This window comes from Oncorhynchus nerka, linkage group LG24 (genome assembly GCF_034236695.1).
Source record: "Oncorhynchus nerka isolate Pitt River linkage group LG24, Oner_Uvic_2.0, whole genome shotgun sequence".
NCBI lineage: Eukaryota > Metazoa > Chordata > Actinopteri > Salmoniformes > Salmonidae > Oncorhynchus > Oncorhynchus nerka.
In genome coordinates, this window is record NC_088419.1 from 46,078,140 (window position 1) to 46,098,480 (window position 20,341).

Below are 20,341 nucleotides of genomic sequence, written 5' to 3' on the forward strand. Positions count from 1 at the left end.
TCAGATTTTCAAAATATGCATTACAGCCAACGCTAGACAAGCATTTATGTAAGTTTATCATGGCATAATGCTATGCTAGCTCTGCTGGCAGCAGGCAACATTTTCACGAAAATAACAAAAGCAACTAAATTAAATAATTTACCTTTGAAGAACCTCGGATGCTTTCACTCAGGAGACTCCCAGTTAGATAGCAAATGTTCCTTTTTTCCAAAAATATTATTTTTGTAGGCGAAATAGCTCCCGTTTCTTCATCATGCTTGGCTGAGAAATCGACCGGAAAATGCTGCAACTATAACGCCAGACGTTTTTCAAAATTTGCTCCATAATATCGACAGAAACACGGCAAACATTGTTTAGGATCCATCCTCAAGGTGTTTTTAACATATATATTCGATAATATATCCGTCTAGGCAATTGCTTTCTCATAAGAAGCGATTGGAAAAATGGCTACCTCAGCATTTTACGCGAGATTTTCTGCGGGAGAATTCATGTGACCACATGCTATATATGGTCCCTTACAGCCATTCTTCAATGGAAATGCCTAAAAAGACATCACAATGCTGTAGACACCTTGGGGAATACGTGGAAAACGTAAGCTCATTCGTAGCTCATTCACAGCCATATAAGGAGTCATTGGCATGAGGCGGTTTTAAAAAATGTGTCACTTCCTGGTTGGATTTTTATCTGGGTTTCGCCTGTAACATCTGTTTTGGAAACATCAGAGTGTTTTCTTTCCAAAGCTGTCAATTATATGCATAGTCGAGCATCTTTTCATATATATTGTTTAACCTCTAGCGACGAGCAATCCCGTATCCGGGAGCGTAATCATAGCCTCAAGCGCATTACCATAACGCAACGTTTCCTATTCATGAAAATCGCAAATGAAATGAAATAAATATATTGAAACAGAAGCTTAGCCTTTTGTTAACACTGTCATCTCAGATTTTCAAAATATGCTTTTCAACCAAAGCTACACAAGCATTTGTGTAAGAGTATTGATAGCCTAGCATAGCATTAAGCCTAGCATTCAGCAGGCAACATTTTCACAAAAACAAGAAAAGCATTCAAATAAAATAATTTACCTTTGAAGAACTTCGGATGATTTCAATGACGAGACTCTCAGTTAGATAGCAAATGTTCATTTTTTCCAAAAATATTATTTGTGATGGCGAAATAGCTCTGTTTTGTTCATCACGTTTGGCTAAGAAAAAGACCGAAAAATGCAGTCACTACAACGCCAAACTTTTTTCCAAATTAGCTCCATAATATCGACAGAAACATGGCAAACGTTGTTTAGAATCAATCCTCAAGGTGTTTTTCACATATCTATTCGATAATATATCAGTCGTGACAGTTGGTTTCTCATTGGAATCAAACGGAAAATTACTGCAGCTGGAGATTATGCAATAATTGCAACGGAGGACACCAAGCTACCACCTGGTAGATGTAGTCTCTTATGGTCAATCTTCCAATGATATGCCTACAAATACGTCACAATGCTGTCGACACCTTGGGGAAGCGACAGAAAGCCTAAGCTCATTCGTGGCCCATTCACAGCCATATAAGGAGTCATTGGCATGAGGCGGTTTCAAAAAATGAGGAACTTCCTGATTGGATTTTCATCTGGGTTTCGCCTGCAACATCAGTTCTGTGGCACTCAGTGTTTTCTTTCCAACGCTGTCAATTCTATGCATAGTCGAGCATCTTTTCGTGACAAAATATCTTGTTTAAAACGGGAACGTTTTTCATCCAAAAATTAAAATAGCGCCCCCTATAGCCAAGAAGTTAAAACGGGAACGTTTTTCATCCAAAAAATGTAATAGCGCCCCTAATGCATAACTGGTTAATGACTCCAAAGTAAGTGTATTTTATTTTAACTAGGCAGTTAAGTACAAATGATTTTTTTTCCATGACGGCCTAGGAACTGCCTGTTCGGGGGCAGAACGAGAGTTTTGTACCTTGTCCGCCCAGGATTTGAACTTGCAATCTTTCAGTTACTAGTCCAATGCTCTAACCACTAGGCTACCCTGCCACCCCTGTTTCTAAACTTCTGACTTCAACTATACATATGAGATGAGAAAAGCAAAAATATGGGAACATTATTAAAGTGACTAGTGTTCCGTTATTAAAGTGGCCAGTGACTTCAAGTCTATGTATATGGGGCAGCAGCATCTAAGGTGCAGGGTTACGTAATCGGGAGAAAGCTAGTGAGAGCTATTTAAGTCTGATGGCCTTGATATAGAAGACCGCACCACCCTCTGGAGAGCCCTGAGGTTGTGGGTGGTGAAGTTGTCGTACCAGGCAGTGATATACAGCCCGACAGGATGCTCTTACATTTACATTTACATTTACATTTAAGTCATTTAGCAGACGCTCTTATCCAGAGCGACTTACAAATTGGTGCGTTCACCTTAAGACATCCAGTGGAACAGCCACTTTACAATAGTGCATCTAAATATTTTAAGGGGGTGAGAAGGATTACTTTATCCTATCCTAGGTATTCCTGAAAGAGGTGGGGTTTCAGGTGTCTCCGGAAGGTGGTGATTGACTCCGCTGTCCTGGCGTCGTGAGGGAGTTTGTTCCACCATTGGGGGCCAGAGCAGCGAACAGTTTTGACTGGGCTGCGCAGGAACTGTACTTCCTCAGTGGTAGGGAGGCGAGCAGGCCAGAGGTGGATGAACGCAGTGCCCTTGTTTGGGTGTAGGGCCTGATCAGAGCCTGGAGGTACTGAGGTGCCGTTCCCCTCACAGCTCCGTAGGCAAGCACCATGGTCTTGTAGCGGATGCGAGCTTCAACTGGAAGCCAGTGGAGAGAGCGGAGGAGTGGGGTGACGTGAGAGAACTTGGGAAGGTTGAACACCAGACGGGCTGCGGCGTTCTGGATGAGTTGTAGGGGTTTAATGGCACAGTTAGGGAGCCCAGCCAACAGCGAGTTGCAGTAATCCAGACGGGAGATGACAAGTGCCTGGATTAGGACCTGCGCAGCTTCCTGTGTGAGGCAGGGTCGTACTCTGCGGATGTTGTAGAGCATGAACCTACAAGAACGGGCCACCGCCTTGATGTTAGTTGAGAACGACAGGGTGTTGTCCAGGATCACGCCAAGGTTCTTAGCGCTCTGGGAGGAGGACACAATGGAGTTGTCAACCGTGATGGCGAGATCATGGAATGGGCAGTCCTTCCCCGGGAGGAAGAGCAGCTCCGTCTTGCCGAGGTTCAGCTTGAGGTGGTGATCCGTCATCCACACTGATATGTCTGCCAGAAATGCAGAGATGCGATTCGCCACCTGGTCATCAGAAGGGGGAAAGGAGAAGATTAATTGTGTGTCGTCTGCATAGCAATGATAGGAGAGACCATGTGAGGTTATGACAGAGCCAAGTGACTTGGTGTATAGCGAGAATAGGAGAGGACCTAGAACAGAGCCCTGGGGGACGCCAGTGGTGAGAGCGCGTGGTGAGGAGACAGATTCTCGCCACGCCACCTGGTAGGAGCGACCTGTCAGGTAGGACGCAATCCAAGCGTGGGCCGCGCCGGAGATGCCCAAATCGGAGAGGGTGGAGAGGAGGATCTGATGGTTCACAGTATCGAAGGCAGCCGATAGGTCTAGAAGGATGAGAGCAGAGGAGAGAGAGTTAGCTTTAGCAGTGCGGAGGGCCTCCGTGATACAGAGAAGAGCAGTCTCAGTTGAATGACTAGTCTTGAAACCTGACTGATTTGGATCAAGAAGGTCATTCTGAGAGAGATAGCGGGAGAGCTGGCCAAGGACGGCACGTTCAAGAGTTTTGGAGAGAAAAGAAAGAAGGGATACTGGTCTGTAGTTGTTGACATCGGAGGGATCGAGTGTAGGTTTTCAATCACCACCTTCCGGAGACACCTGAAACCCCACCTCTTTAAGGAATACCTAGGATAGGATAAAGTAATCCTTCTCCCCCCCCCCCCTCCCTCCCCCCCCTTAAAAGACCTAGATGCACTATTGTAAAGTGGCTGTTCCACTGGATGTCATAAGGTGAAAGCACCAATTTGTAAGTCGCTCTGGATAAGAGCGTCTGCTAAATGACTTAAATGTAAATGTAAAATGTTTTTTCAGAAGGGGTGCAACTCTCGCTCTCTTGAAGACAGAAGGGACGTAGCCAGCGGTCAGGGATGAGTTGATGAGCGAGGTGAGGTAAGGGAGAAGGTCTCCGGAAATGGTCTGGAGAAGAGAGGAGGGAATAGGGTCAAGCGGGCAGGTTGTTGGGCGGCCGGCCGTCACAAGACGCGAGATTTCATCTGGAGAGAGAGGGGAGAAAGAGGTCAGAGCACAGGGTAGGGCAGTGTGAGCAGAACCAGCGGTGTCGTTTGACTTAGCAAACGAGGATCGGATGTCGTCGACCTTCTTTTCAAAATGGTTGACGAAGTCATCTGCAGAGAGGGAGGAGGGGGAGGGGGAGGAGGATTCAGGAGGGAGGAGAAGGTGGCAAAGAGCTTCCTAGGGTTAGAGGCAGATGCTTGGAATTTAGAGTGGTAGAAAGTGGCTTTAGCAGCAGAGACAGAAGAGGAAAATGTAAAGAGGAGGGAGTGAAAGGATGCCAGGTCCGCAGGGAGGCGAGTTTTCCTCCATTTCCGCTCGGCTGCCCGGAGCCCTGTTCTGTGAGCTCGCAATGAGTCGTCGAGCCACGGAGCAGGAGGGGAGGACCGAGCCGGCCTGGAGGATAGGGGACATAGAGAATCAAGGGATGCAGAAAGGGAGGAGAGGAGGGTTGAGGAGGCAGAATCAGGAGATAGGTTGGAGAAGGTTTGAGCAGAGGGAAGAGATGATAGGATGGAAGAGGAGAGAGTAGCGGGGGAGAGAGAGCGAAGATTGGGACGGCGCGATACCATCCGAGTAGGGGCAGTGTGGGAAGTGTTGGATGAGAGCAAGAGGGAAAAGGATACAAGGTAGTGGTCGGAGACTTGGAGGGGAGTTGCAGTGAGGTTAGTGGAAGAACAGCATCTAGTAAAGATGAGGTCGAGCGTATTGCCTTAATTGTGCATCTGTAAAAGTTTGTGGGGCTTTTAGGTGCCAAGCCACATTTCTTCAGCCTCCTGAGGTTGGAGAGGTGCTGTTGAGCCTTCTTCACCACACTGTCTGTGGGTGGCCTATTTCAGATCATTAGTGACGTGTACGCCGAGGAACTTGAAGCTTTCCACCTGCTCCCCTGCGGTCCCGTCGATGTGGATAGGGGCGAGCTTTGTTTTGTCAACATTTAGTGAATTTATTTTCCTGGCACCACACTCCCAGGGTCCTCACCTCCTCTCTGTAGGCTGTCTCGTTATTGTTGGTAATTAGGCCTACTACTGTTGTGTTGTCTGCACTTAATGATTGAGTTGAAGGCGTGCGTGACCACGCAGTCATGGGTGAACAGGGAGTACAGGTGGGGGCTGAGCATGCACCCTTGCGGGGCCCCTGTGTTGAGGATCAACGAAGTGGAGGTCTTGATTCCTACCTTCACCTCCTGGGGGCAGCCTGTCAGGAAGTCCAGGACCCAGTTGCACAGGGTGGGGTTCAGCTTAATGATGAGCTTACTAGGGTGGGTACTAGGGTGTTGAATGCTAAGCTATTGTCAATGAACAGCATTCTTACATAGGTATTCCTCTTGTCCAGATAGGATAGAGCATTGTGCAGTGCGATGGCATCATCTGTGGATCTATTGGGGCGGTAAGAAAATTGAAGTGGGTCTAGGGTGTCAGGTAAGGTAGAGGTGATTATGATATGATCCTTAGCTAGCCTCTCAAATCCCTTCATGATGACAGAAGTAAGTGCTACGGGGCGATAGTCATTTAGTTCAGTTGCCTTCAGTTACCTTCCTTGGGTACAGGAACAATGGTGGACATCTTGAAGCAAGTGGGGACAGCAAACGCGGCTAGGGATGCTGTCTGGGCCGGCAGCCTTACGAGGGTTAAAATGCTTAAATGTCTTACTCACGTCGGCCACAGTCCTTGGTAGCGGCCGCATCGGTGGTACTGTGTTATCCTCAAAGTGGTCAAAGAAGGTGTTTAGTTTGTCCGGAAGCAAGACGTTGGTGTCCGCGTTGTGGCTGATCTGTATGAGTTAAATATGAATGTGCAAGCTACTTTGTGGATATGTTTTATTCTGGCCAGCTGAGGCGGGTGGAATCGTGGGGGTAGAGAGGACGGGGTGTGCATGGAGGGTGTGTGTGTCTGGGACTCTTTGTACAGTGAGAGATTTGACAGTTGAAAGCTGTATTGGCTGTATTGAAGGCTGTATTGTGACAGAGGAGCAGAGGGGCAGAAAAAGAGAAAAGAAAGGACAGCAGCTGCTTTATAAACCCTATACAGACCTGATTCTATCTGTGTCATCTGCTGACTATGAAGGCTCATAGAGTCTCATTGTGACGTGCTGTGTTTACACAGGCCTATGCTAGGTATATTAAACTGGGCTCGATAGAAGGTATGAGGGCTGGTCTTTGTCTCCTTACTAAGGCTCTGGTCTAAATGTAGACCAGGTTCTAAAACCCACTGCTTCACTGTCTCTCTGTTATGGCAGGAAAGGTAGAGCTCACAGCACTAATTCCTAAAAACACACACACACAAATGTGCACATACATATACACACACACACGGGCACATGCACACACAGACATGCACAAGCACGTTCATTCACAAACATATACACACACACACATGGCCAAACGCAACAGGAGATACAGTACCAACCTTTATGCTTTAGGCCCATAATTAAAGATCATTTACACAGATCAGGTTGAACATAATCTGGGCTGAAGGTAACTACAACATTCCCCCAACCCCACTGCCCTGCCCACACCACTCTCTACTCAGTCTTTCTACTCACTCTCTATGCATGTTCTATTTCTCTCTCTCTCTCTCACTCTCACTCTCACACACACACACACACACACACACACACACACACACACACACACACACACACAAACTGTGTGAGACTGCGAGAGATAGAGAAACGGGTTAGGTGTGTCCCAAACAAGGAGCTGGAAGGTGCAGGGGAAGGGCTGGGTAAACAGAAGTTAGTACATCTTCAAGTCTTGTTTAGGTTTCACTAGGAGTGGAAACACAAATGGTTTCTTTGTGTGTATGTTGCTGGCCCTTGGTTAATAGCTCTAATGGCTAAAAGGAGCCACACTAAAGCCATTCGCTCAGTTAGTATTCCGCCCTAGATTTGCATTCCCATGCAAAACTAGACAGATAGCTAACAACCAAGTCTTCAATAAATCTCCCAAAGCGTAACTTTTCTTGAATTAATATATTGAAAACGTTTATGTTGTGAAACTGCAAAATACAGAAAAATAATCTAATAGTAGTATTCAATTCACACCGACATACTGTAGCTGTACATTTCAAGTTGAAGTTGAATAAATACGAAGCACGTGCCAAGGTACCATGTATCTGGCATGATGCCAAACCATATAGCTAATTGTTACTCATATGTTTTACGATTCATTTACATGACGCACAAGCAAAGTAATACAGCTGACGGCATACATGAAGGCAAGGCAATTTGTGTGAGTAAATGCAACCAACTAACATTGATACGTAAGCAATTCTGTCAATAAGATTATCATCACTAGCAATATGCTTGAATTGAACTTACAAATATTTTCCGAGGCTGAAGCCTGACAAGAAATAACTGCACTGAAGGACCTGCAACGTAGCATTGTTTTTGTAACAACTAGGACTGGGAATTGCCAGGGACTTCACGATACAATATTATCATGATACTTAAGTGCCGATACGATATGTATTGCGATACCTTCTCACGATTCTCGCAATTCTATATGTATTGGGATTTGTTTTGCGATTTGATGTTCCAAACATATTGCTTACTGTATGTCTGCTGCAAAGAGATGAGAAAATTTGTTTGGATCAATCATGGACATAAGTGCTGAAAACATGTTGAAGTTTTTACGCAGATTCAGATGACTAGAGCTAGCTAATGCTACCTAGCAAAAAAATAACTATTGATATAATATAGTCCAAAATAATATGGCAATATGTAACTATCCATTTTTTTCCTATCACCAATAACAACCACAAACACACACTCTCTTTCTTTCCTCAATCTTACAAACTCTGTGTGTATCACTGCTCCTCTGTCCATGGGGTGGCATGAGGTGGCTGCAGTTTTGGTTTGTGGCCATTTTCTCTCTTTTTCACTGATGTGTCAATGTTATAAAGTGAGTCAGACTGGGGACTGTCATCTAGACCCTACACACACACACCTACACACAGCGAGTCCCAATCTCATGGGAGTAAGTACCGTGGAATGGAACACAGTTTAGTGCTGCTTCATTTGGGACCGCTCACATTCATCATTCATGCTTTCCTTTGGCCTGGCAGTCCAGACATAGACACCCACATTCTACTCTCAGACTCATGAGACTCTCTTAAGCATATCATAGCCCTATATACAGTGTTCATAGAGTCTGCATACTGTAAGAGTGTCTATGGCCTCTTAGTCAAGGTGAGAGATCAGAAATGCGGTGGCCTCATTCTTTGAGTGTGTTCAAAGTTTCACATTTCATGTTTCTCAGCATGTGCCTTGAACCTCTTCTGATCCCACATGAGCACACGTGCTTTGATGTTAGATGGTCTAACTGCCTGGACAGAGACATGAATGCATAAAGACACAGGAAGCTTTATATCAGGGATATGATCAGAATGTTGCTAAAACATGAAATGGTGCTGGGTAGCTAGATTGCCCGTAATAACAAAAATTGTTGTCACCGTCTACTGTACCTGGGATATAGAATTTCTCTCTCTCTCTATCTCTCTCTCTCTCTCTCTCAGTATCTCTCTCTCTCACACTCTCTCTCTCCAACCCCTCCTTCTCCCCTCACTGAAAGTGGTCTTTCTTCTGAGGGGAGATTCCTGTACAGTGCCAGTAGCAGTTCAGAGAGACCCTTTGTGTGGTTTAACCTCAATGTGTGTGTGTGTGTGTGTGTGCTTGTGTTCACAGACACATGTTATGTCGGCACCAGTCTGTCGCCTAAGACACACACACACAGCCCCCTCTCTTCTAGAGTAATAGGGCTTTCATTCATTGCCCGAGAGAGGGAATATTCTCACCATTACACTGTTAATCTGGTCATTAAACCCCCTCCGTCTCTGGGTTGGCTCTTACAATCTTGCTCTTTTTCACTCACTCTCTCACTCTGTTTTTGTCTCTCTCTGTCTCCCTCTGTCTTTCTCTCTCTGTAAATTACTCGGTGTGATCATCATGGCTTGGCAGAGTGCTTCTTTTTTTGCATGTTCAAAGCCTTCTTAACTGGCCATAGTGTGAGTGAAGGACATAGTAGGCGTCAGTTTCAGAGAGGCTGGACGCCACACTCTTATGCCTGTGGTCTGTTTTTCAGTTGGAATCCTGAACAGATCACCACTGTACGGGACATGAACAAGGTGTGGGTTTTCTGCTTTGGCCGGTAGTGTTGAGGACATGGCTCCACAGTCACTAGCTTTTTTGCAGAGAGAGAGAGAGAGAGAGAGAGAGAGAGAGAGAGAGAGACTTTGACTTTTGGTCTTTCTTTATTGAAACATTCTCAATTCATTTAAAACTCACCCCCCCCACTCCTAAAATAAAAAAATTAAAATATATCCTGTACAAATCACCATACACAAAAAACCTCTCCTACAACCGTATATCCAAAACATCTTCCCCAGCAATACAGACAGCCCCCCAACACACCATATCTCCTCAAACATCTCCACACATTTGATCATTTTATAGAACTCAAACTCAACCCTAAGGCGCGCAGAGACCATCCCATTAAACAGTAGTAAAGGGTCTGTTATCCCCCACCTTTGACCCTGTTCCTCCTTGTTAGCCAAATAGCTAACTTTGCCTGAGCAAACAGAAAATTCAACAAAACACATTTTTCTTTCTCCTTACTCGAATACCTGTATCCCATTATAAACATCCCAACAGCAAAAACCACCCCAACCTGTCACACAGACATTCCAACAGAGACATTAATGGCATTAACCTGGTGCACACAGAAAACACATGAATTACAGTTTCTTTCATTTGACAGAAAGGACACCCCTGCCCAATTCCCGGATCAACCAGTGCCAACCAGCTGTTAGTGGCCAGGGCTCCATGAAGAACCCTCCACTGGAGGTCCCCTGACCTCTTTGGTACTGGGGGTTTGTAGAGCGCCCTCCATCTAAAACCCACCATACTCTCCGCCCCACATACCCCCTGCCACTGATGTGCCTTCACTCCTGTTAGGCTTCTAATGCTCCTAACCTTAACACAGAGGTTGTAGAGGGCTTTACCTCCCACCCCCTCAAACTCCCCAGGCTCGGAGTGTTAAAATCTAACAAGTCCTCCAGACCCCCTTGCCAGTCTCCAGTCTCTGCCGTCACCTGCAGTGGCGGGAACATTGGTGGCCCCTCTCCCTTTGGCCTCTCAAACACCCCCTTACCGGTTCAGACAGTGCCTCCTGGACCTCCTCCAGGAATCTCTCCAGCAGCCTAAGAGACGTTATTCCTGTTTGTTGCGCCAAGACCTCCGGGGTTTTCCACCCTCCTCTCCCAGCAGTCTCAGGTCACCCAGCCTTTGTAAACCCCCTGCCATCAGTTGCCTCTGCAGGTTGGCCGACTGAACCGATCTCAAAGGGATGGCTGGGTTGTGGAAGATAGGCTCCTCCCACACCCACTGCCCAGGCTCCACACCCCCTTCTCGTGTGGGTCTTAGCAGCTGCCAGGCCCTCAGCACCGCAGAGTAAAACTCTGAGAGACCTGCTGTACTCAGCCTCTCCAGCTTCATGAGGAACAGCTGCCGGTCCAACCCTAATCCGCCAGCTCTCCTCAGCAGCGCATGCTGGTTCCTCCAGCCAACATCAGTGTGGTACAGCAGTCTCTGCACCGCCTTTAGTCGGAAAGCAGCCATCCTGCTCTCCAGTTCCACCAGGCCCTGTCCTCCTTCGTGGACGGTCATGTACAAAACTGCTGCCTTCAGCCAGTGATGTCCCGACCAAAAGAAGTCCACCAGCTTGCGTTGCAGGTCTGCAAGCAGACCGGCGGGGGGTTGAGGACAGCCAGTTTATGCCACAAGGAAGATGCCACCAGGTTGTTGATTATCAGCACCCTCCCTCTATATGACACTTGGGACAGGAGCCACCTCCACCTGGCCAGTCTTGACACCACTGCCTGTGACAGCCCCTCCCAGTTCTTGCTGACCCACCTCTCCGAGCCCAGGTACACCCCCAACACTTTAAGCCCTTCACAACCCCACTGCAAACCCCTGGAAGCAGAGGAGGAGCCCTATCCCCCATGCCCCACATAACAGAGCTTTGCTCTTTCCCAGTTTACCTTAGCTGATGAAGCTCCCTCGTACACCTTCAGACTGGTCTCTAGTTCCTGCATATCTTGCCCATCCCTGACCATCACAGAAACATCATCTGCATATGCTGAGACTGCTATTCCTGTCACCACATCCATGCCTGTCCAGCACACTCCCCGCAGTCTCCTGCGTAGCAGTCCTAAAAAAGGCTCAATGGCTAGTGTGTACAGCTGCCCAGATAGAGGGCATCCTTGTCTAATCCCCGTCTCACCCAGACTGGCCTACTGAGCCCCCTCCCACCTTAACCATACATGACGCCCCAGCATACAACAGCTTCACACAGGTCACAAAACTCTTCCCAAACCCAAACACAGACATCACATTAAACAGATACTCATGATCCACTCTATCAAAAGCCTTCTCTTGATCTAAAGAGACCAGTCCAAAGTTCACATTAGAACCTCTCGACAAGTCCAACATGTCCCTAATCAAGAACAAGTTGTCCGTGATTGAGCGTCCCGTACACAATATGTCTGGTCCTTGTGTATTATAGAGTCCAGATGGGACTTCAGTCTGTTAGAGAGGACCTTGGCAAAAATCTTGTAGTCCGCACAGAGTAATGCCACAGGCCTCCAGTTCTTAAGTTCACACAAGTCCCCTTTTTTGGGCAGGAGAGTCAGAGCCGCCCGACGGCAGCTCATCGGCAACTCTCCTACCCCGACGCATTCACGCAACACGCAAAAGAAATCCTGTCCAATTGTTCCCAGAATTTTTGTAAAATTCCACTGGAAGTCCATCGACCCCGGGTGCACGACCGGGGACATCTGGGTTACTGCCTCTGCCAGTTCATGTGACAACAGAGGAATGTCCATTTCATCCCTCTGTGCCCGAGAGAGCTTAGGGAGTCCTGCGAACAAGACCTGAGCACACATAGGATCACACATTTCTGCCCTATACAATTCAGTATAAAACTCCACAGTCCGCTCCCGCATCTCCCCACCACAGTGGTCACCCGCCCATCAGACAGCCGTAGACAATGCATACCCTTGGCTTCACTGCTCTGTCTTTCCAAACCAAAGAAGAAGGAGCTGGGAGCATCCATCTCCTTGAGCATGGAGAACCTAGCTCTTACAAGTGCTCCCTTTGCTTTAACCTGGAAAAAAAACTGCCCAGGTCCCTACGTGGTCGGCTAAGTTAGCCTGGAGGCCTACATTGCCTTGCCCCACCATCTCTACCTCCATCTCACTAATACACCGCTCTAGTTCCCCCAATACTCTCCTAGCCTCTGAGGATGAGAGAGCTGTGTACTGTTGACAGAAAAGCCGAATTTGCACTTTCCCCACATCCCACCATTGACTCAGAGACTCATACTCCTCTCTTCGCTGCCCCCATCTTTCCCAAAAAGTCTGGAAACCTGAGCAAAAGGTGGCATCTTGTAAGAGCTTTACATTGAACTTCCAATAAGATGCCTGCCGGGGCCCTGGTGAAATAGACAGCCGAGCCATGGTTATGTGGTGATCCGAAAACCCCACTGGGAGAATGGTAGCACCCAGCAGCCTATTGCTCTGATTCCTGGACATGTAAAAACGATCAAGTCGAGCTGCACTCACCCTAGCCCCAAAAACCTTCACCCACGTTATACTGTCTTATGTTTGGATGTTTAGTTCTCCAAACATCCACTAGGTCAAACTGATTAAAGATGTCCCTTAACACTCCCACTGACACTGAATGCGGCTCTTCCCCATTTCTGTCTTTTGTAAAATCCATTGTACAGTTCCAGTCACCTCCGATCACCAGCGTCTCCTCAGGCGCTACTTGTGAGAGTTCCTGTCTAAGACTCCCAAATAGAACCCCTCTTTCTCTCCCTGTGTTAGGCGCATACACATTTATAAAGACAAAAACCATGTTGTTAATTTCTGCTTTAACAACAAGCAACCTACCCCTACACACCTCCTTTGAGGAGCTAATTTTACAGCCAGACCCGGTGCAAAAAGGACTGCCACCCCTGCACTAAGATTTGTCCCATGGCTCAACACACTTGCCCCTTTCCACCAGAGCCCCCAATCAACTTCATTCACCACATCACTATGCGTCTCCTGCAGAAACAACACCTGTACTTTTTTTGTTTTACATATTCACCCAACACACTCCTCTTTCCCGCATCTCTGGCGCCATTTATATTGAGCGAGCCTACCCGAAGAGTCTCCATAAGAAGTGGGAGAAAAGCCAGCAGAGAAATAGACCAATAGCAAAGCTCAAAAAGCCCCAGTGTCAGTAAGAAATTAAACATTTAAACAGTGTCTGAAGGTAAACCTTTACGCACTGTTGTGACCCACTTCCTCAACCTAAACCGTTTCCTGGGTGAGAGGACACCATGCCCCTCATTTCTCATAGCATGTTGTACTGATCTTACAAACTTTCTAGGATCAGGAAAAAAGTCTCAAGATTAACTTTTTTCCCCTTAGTCTCATTCAGGAACCTTGTCAGTTCTCTCAACGTGTACTTAGACCCCTCCGGTTGACTGGCTGTCAGCTCCGGGCCAATTGAAGAGGAGTCTGAAAAAATTAACTCCTCATCCTCTTCCTCAGACTTACTTTCCTCCTCTTCTCTATCTCCCACCCTGACCACCTGCCCTTTCTCTCTGTTTAGGGCCTCACCCACAGCAACAGGCAACATTTCCATGGTACCTTTATCCACATCCTTTTTCCTTTTCCTCTTGACACCCTCCTCCTCCCCCTAATCTCTTACACTTCCCCGCTATACTCTCCTCATCCACTAGAATAACCTGACTAGACGCAGTATCATCTGCACCACCCTCTATAGCATGACTAGGGCCAGCCTCAGCTACACCACCCTCCATAGCATGACTAGGGCCAGCCTCAGCTACACCACCCTCCATAGCATGACTAGGCCCAGCATCATCTGCACCACCCTCCATAGCATCTCTAGGCCCAGCCTCAGCTACCCCACCATCTCTAGCCTGACTAGACCCAGCCTCTGCTTCTCCACCATCTCTAGCCTGACTAGACCCAGCCTCATCTACACCACCATCTCTAGACTGACTAGGCCCAGCCTCTGCTGTCTGCATCTCCTTACCCCCTGCATTTTGACCTCGATTTCCCCCACTTGCACCCTCACTCCGTCTATGGCCTTTATGTGTGCACGCAAAGCTCTTGTGCCCCAAATCCCCACATTCAAAACACCGTAGACTATCTGTGCTGGCAAAACCTGCATAGAGCCCCTCCCCATGCCTCACTTTGAAATGCACATTTAGCTGTTGCTCATTATTGTTCAGAAACATAAACACTTGCCTCCTGAACGAAACAACGTGCTTAACGGCATCTGCCTGAAAACCTGCTGACAGTACACGGAAACCGCTAGCAAACTTACCAAAACGACTTAGCTCTTTCCTAATTTGATCGTCCGTAATAAACGGAGGCAAATTTGCCACTACAACTCTTGTTGAAGGGGTAGAGAGAGGTGAAATTGACACCAACACATCCCTCACAAATATTCCGCTAGCAATTAGCCTACTGACCAAATTTGCCCTTTTCATGAACACAACCACAGCTTTGTTCATTCTAGAAGCAGAATGTATAAACTCAGCTCCTACCTGTTCACCGACCGCGAGCAGAACCTCCTCCACCTTAACTCCGTTCTCAGGAACACACCTGAATCCATGCTGTATCGACAGCGTCTCCTCCGCGCTAGGCTGAGAAGCCATTGCGCACACTACACCTTCCACCCCCCCGGAAAGTTACTCTGTCCTCTTCCACCCTAACTTTGAAAAAAAATCTTTGGATACCGCTAAAAACAAATATTGCATTAACCCTCCACCATAGAAAATAACATGTAAAGAAAAGAATCAAGAAAGTTAGTTAGGATAGAGCTTTCCACACCAAACACTCAAACTCCAAAAACACCCAGCATGCACCGAGAGAGAGAGAGAGAGAGAGAGAGAGAGAGAGAGAGAGCTGTCAAGCTGGGATTTTTTTGTTTTTACTTTGGGGGATAGTTGAGGCTTTCAAGCATTTTTCTGTTCTGTGAGTATTGACATTCATTGCTATGTACTTGATGAGAGGACAATAAAGGTCTTTCTCTCTTCCTCCCTTCAGATGATTACACGGATGCCCTCCCTCCTCTGCCGGACATTCCAGACGCCGACTCGGTCTTAAGCTCCGTGGGTATTCCAGGTCGCTCCCGCCACTCTGACATCCGCCACGCCCCCCTACGCTACTGCTCTGCCCACAGCATGGACTCCTCCCCCGACAGCGGCGAGCGTCCAATCAGCTACGGCTCAACCTCTTCCTCCGCCTCCTCCCGGGACAGCCACTGCTCACTGGGCAGCCGCTCCACCTTAAGCCCATCCTCTCATTGTGATCCCGCTTCGGACCGTGACCTGGACTCCAGGGCGATCCGGTTGGAGCTGGTTCCAGCCAGGCAGCTGGGGTGTGGGGATGAGGAGGAGAGGAAGGATGGCAGGATTGAGACAGGGAGAGAGATGGTTAAACATGGGTGTGCACAGACCCCACAGTCAGACACAGAGACTGGGGAGAGGTCCACCCCGGGGCCCAGGGTGCAGTATGTGGACAGGGTGGTTCAGGAAATACTGGACACTGAAAGTACCTACGTACAGGACCTGCGCAGCATTGTACAGGTGAGGAACATGGTACCACACAACCACTGGAAAGATACACCAGCTATCTCAGTAGGATAGCACATACAGTATAAGACAAACTGGCATGGTACAGATAGCATAGTAAAGAACAATATTACAGAACATCATTACTATCATACTATTCAGGACCTGTGTAAGAAAGAACACGAGTCAAGATGAGTGAGTGTGAAGTCCACAGACAACACCAATATCCCGATACACAGGAGTAGTTAACTCAGGTTACTATTTCAGGGGGGTGACATAAAAATGGGAGGATTTCAATTACTAGTTTGGAGTTGACAGTCAGAGACCTCTCCTAGTGTTTCTTCTGCAGGGATTTCCTGCCACACGTGACAAACACCTTGTTGCTGGCCTGGCGTCCCTCTTTCTCTCTCTCTGTAGCTCTTAACAGGGTCACTTGTGTGTACGGGTGGGGTTTAGGCAGGGTAACCCGACACTCTGCCTGACACTCAGCTGTTTTACACACACACACACACACACACACACACACACACACACACAGAGAGAGAGAGACACACACAGCTGACAACGACTAGGTTTGAACTGCAAATACACATTCATACTGATATACACCCGCCCGGTGCCTTTAAATGTGTTTCTGTCTCTGTGTTAAAATAAATGTATTGTTGGAGTAAAGAGGAGAGGAGTACGTGCGTGTATTAAATTATATGTCTCAGGAAGGGCTCTGATACACAATATAATTTAGTGCGTGACCATCCCTGTTCATGTGTATGTGAAAGTAGGGCAAACATTGGCAGTGCATTGGAGAGAACGGTGCTGTAGGAAGAGGGATTTAAGAGCTGTGATAACAATATCTAAAGTAGGTTAGCTAAACACTGAGCAGAGCTGAGGAGCACCACTTTCAAGACGTATTACTCCCCTTATTAAGACCTGTATTCCTTAATGAACTTCTCAACATGATCTATGAGGCAGGACACCCACTCTTCCACTACACTTTTAGACATGAACATAATTTTTCACCCCTTAATTTCAATATTTGTCAACCCTCCCAACACTTACTGCTATTAAGTGGTCCCTGCAGCGTACCATCACAAATAGGTCATTGGAAAAGTAGCAACAGAACGTATGATGCAACAAATGCGTCTAAACAACATTCTTGTCTGAAAAGCACCTAAAACAAAGTTTTGTACTGATGGGAAATAAAGATCTTCACAACTTTATTCCTCAATTTCATGCTTTATTGTAAAAGATAAATGCGAACTTCATCATCGAAGCATTACACGGAACACATCCACAGCCAAACTCATTCCATAAGCCAGTCTAAATAACAGGATGTGCTGACAAAAAAACAGTAGCTAAATTCTTTGATGGCAGCCATGTTTGTTTATGTTTGACAAGTGAAAACTCCCTAATCCCAGAATGCCGTTCACTATAAGACGCAAATTAACTTCTTTGGGGTAGGGGGCAGTATTGGGTAGCTTGGATGAAAAACGTGCCCAAATTAAGCTGCCTGCAACTCAGCCGTAAAAGCTAGAATATAAATATAATTAGTACATTTGGATAGAAAACACTGAAGTTTCTAAAACTGTTTGAATGATGTCTGTGATTATAATAGAACTCAAATGGCAGGGAAAAACCTGAGAAAAAATCCAACCAGGAAGTGGGAAATCTGAGGTTTGTAGTTTTTCAACTCAGCCCCCATTGAAGATACAGGGTGAAATTAGTTATGTTTCACTTCCCAAGGCTTCCACTAGATGTTAACATACCTTAAGGGAAGATTTCGGCAGTACCTGTATGGTTAGTGAGAAAGTCCATATTGCAAATGTACGGTCCCTTACTAGACGTCCGAAATCGTTTGTAAAATTCGCGGACGGCGTCGGGCCGAGCGGCAGGGCCGGACCTACCAGGAAGTCATCAAATGAACTTTGTCGGACATTCGGTTTCCGTTTTACAAAAATAATAAGATTCAGGTCATTTTTCCGCTGTCCCGGAAATTCCCACAAGAGGGCATAAGCAATCATATTGGTATTGGACAAAACATCACGATTCACGACGGGGCCTTATCTCGAAAACTGAAAATATTTAGAAGCCGAAACTCGGTGAGCGTAGGGGCGGCATAATGGGCAGTTGGCCCCGAACAAGATGGCGTCTAGGCCTCAACGGTTTTTGAGTTATGGCCATTCATCTGGGATTAAAGGTCCAAAATGAAAATAGAGAAATTATTTTTCCACTTCACGTCAAAGTCAAGGAGCCTCCGGTGTCAATAAAAAAAGAACCAGCCATTTATCTATCGTCATTTAAGAGAAATGGTACAACGACACCTAGGTGATGTTCACGGATAGGTGTTTTTTTTTTCAACGGTTACAGATCCAGTTGCAGGGTGTTCTTACGAATCTTTTTAAAGTGTGCTGCGAGATTTCTGTGATTTTCTATGATTTTCTGAAATAACACACACTCACTAAACCCTCCGTAAATAACTCAGTTCTTAACGTAAAGACTTCAAACTCAGGATTCTGTAAAGGCATACCCAAATCATGATATGAGTTTATTTATAGCTTCCTGTGCCAACCGGAAGTGCCTTAAATGGTGTCACAGTGGCAGTTTCCAAGGGTTAAAAAGGTCAGATCTTTTCAAAACTTCATATGTGTGATTAGGCAACCCCCATAAACTGTAAGTCAGTCATTTCTCCAAACAGATGTCAAAGAAAAGCTCTCTCTCACACACACACACACAGAAACACACACACAGCAAGGATGGAGTGACAAAGGTCACAAAGCCTAAAGACACACAAAGCCTAAAAAGTGGGTTTGGTATCAGTTTGGTGTCAGAATGACATCTAATTGACTGATGGACACTGACTTGCTAGTTGACTTTTGTACATTAGCAATATGTTTAAACGGAGAGGGACCATCACCAAAATGGCATTCTGAAATCAAAAATGGCATCACCATAGTCTCCAGACTGTGCCGAGTTCAACGAGACGCCCCGCTTGACCGTAGCTCGCTCTGAGTGCAGTGACCTTGAAAAAAAGCAGAACCAAAATGAAGCCTGGCCCTCAATGTCATTTGCTTTTGGGTGACAGTGAGAGAACCGTTAGGGTGAGAAGCACAATTCGACCTCAGGTACGTTCCTAAGGTCCTCCCGATCCGTGCAATGAGTTTGCATTGACTTCTCTCCCCATAGGAATACATTGCCTGCAGCTCTAAATTCAACCTGAAGCCTATGTGGGTCATGAATGCCTAATGAACCTGTCTTCTATGACAGTCCATCAGACCACTATGATGTCTACCTGTGCCAATTTTAAGCTTCCTGACGCAACCGGAAGTGGTTGAAATCACCTTATCAGTGTTGATCCATACACTGCCTGCAGTTTGATAGACATGCAGTGCATTCAACCCTGTGTAGATCAGTCAATTCTTAACGTAAAGACTTAAAACTCAGGATTCTGTAAGTGATTATGTCAATCAAGACATGTGTTTACTTATAGCTTCCTGTGCCAACCGGAAGTGCCTTTAATTGGGTCACTGTCTGTTTTGAAGGGTTAAAAAAGTCACATCTTTCCTAAACTTCATATGTGTGACTAGGTAACCCTCCTAAACTGTAAATCAGTCATTTCTCCTAGCAGATGTCAAAGAAAAGCTCTCACACACACACACAGCAAGGATGGAGTGAAAAATTGCGGTGCTCAAAGACACAGAGAGCAGGCAATGGCATAAACGTAATCTCTAGGCCGTGCCGAGTTCAACAAGATGCCCCACTTGACCGTAGCTCGCTCGGTCTAAGCACAGCAACCATTAGAAAAGTAGGCCCAAAATGAAGGCTGGCCCTCAATGTCATTTGCTTTTGGGTGACAGTGAGAGAACCGTTAAGGTGAGAAGCACAATTCGACCTCAGGAACGTACCTGAGGTCCTCCCGATCCGTGCAAGCCTAACCTTGACCGTGTGGCATTAAGCCTTACCAGTTAAAAGAAGGTGTTTACATCAAACAGTTTGCATTGACGTCTCTCCCCATAGGAATACATTGCCTGCACCTCTAAATTCAACCTGAAGCCTATGTGGGTTATGAATGCCTAATGAAGCTGTCTTCTATGACAGTCCATCAGACCACTATGAGGTCTACCTCTGTCGATTCTAAGCTTCCTGGAGCAACCGGAAGTGGTTAAATTGACCCAAAAGGGGTTTTTTGATGTACATAACCTTCAAAGGTGAAAATGACTGCATTCAACACTGTGTAGATCGTAGATCAGTCAATTCTTAACTTAAAGACTTATAACTCAGGATTCTGTAAGTGTTTATGTCAATCAAGACATGTGTTTACTTATAGCTTCCTGTGCCAACCGGAAGTGCCTTTAATTGGGTCACACTGTCTGTTTTGAAGGGTTAGAAAAGTCATATCTCTCCAAAACT

At 46.4% G+C, this 20,341-nt stretch overlaps 1 protein-coding gene across 1 annotated transcript in view; it reads left to right on the forward strand.

Moving 5' to 3' along the window:
* Nucleotides 1-20,341, forward strand: part of LOC115125236 (pleckstrin homology domain-containing family G member 1-like) — a 148,541-nt gene that overhangs the window by 43,427 nt on the left and 84,773 nt on the right. The window contains 1 exon segment of the mRNA XM_065008926.1: nucleotides 15,411-15,952. Within this exon segment, the coding sequence (XP_064864998.1) occupies nucleotides 15,411-15,952 (542 nt within the window).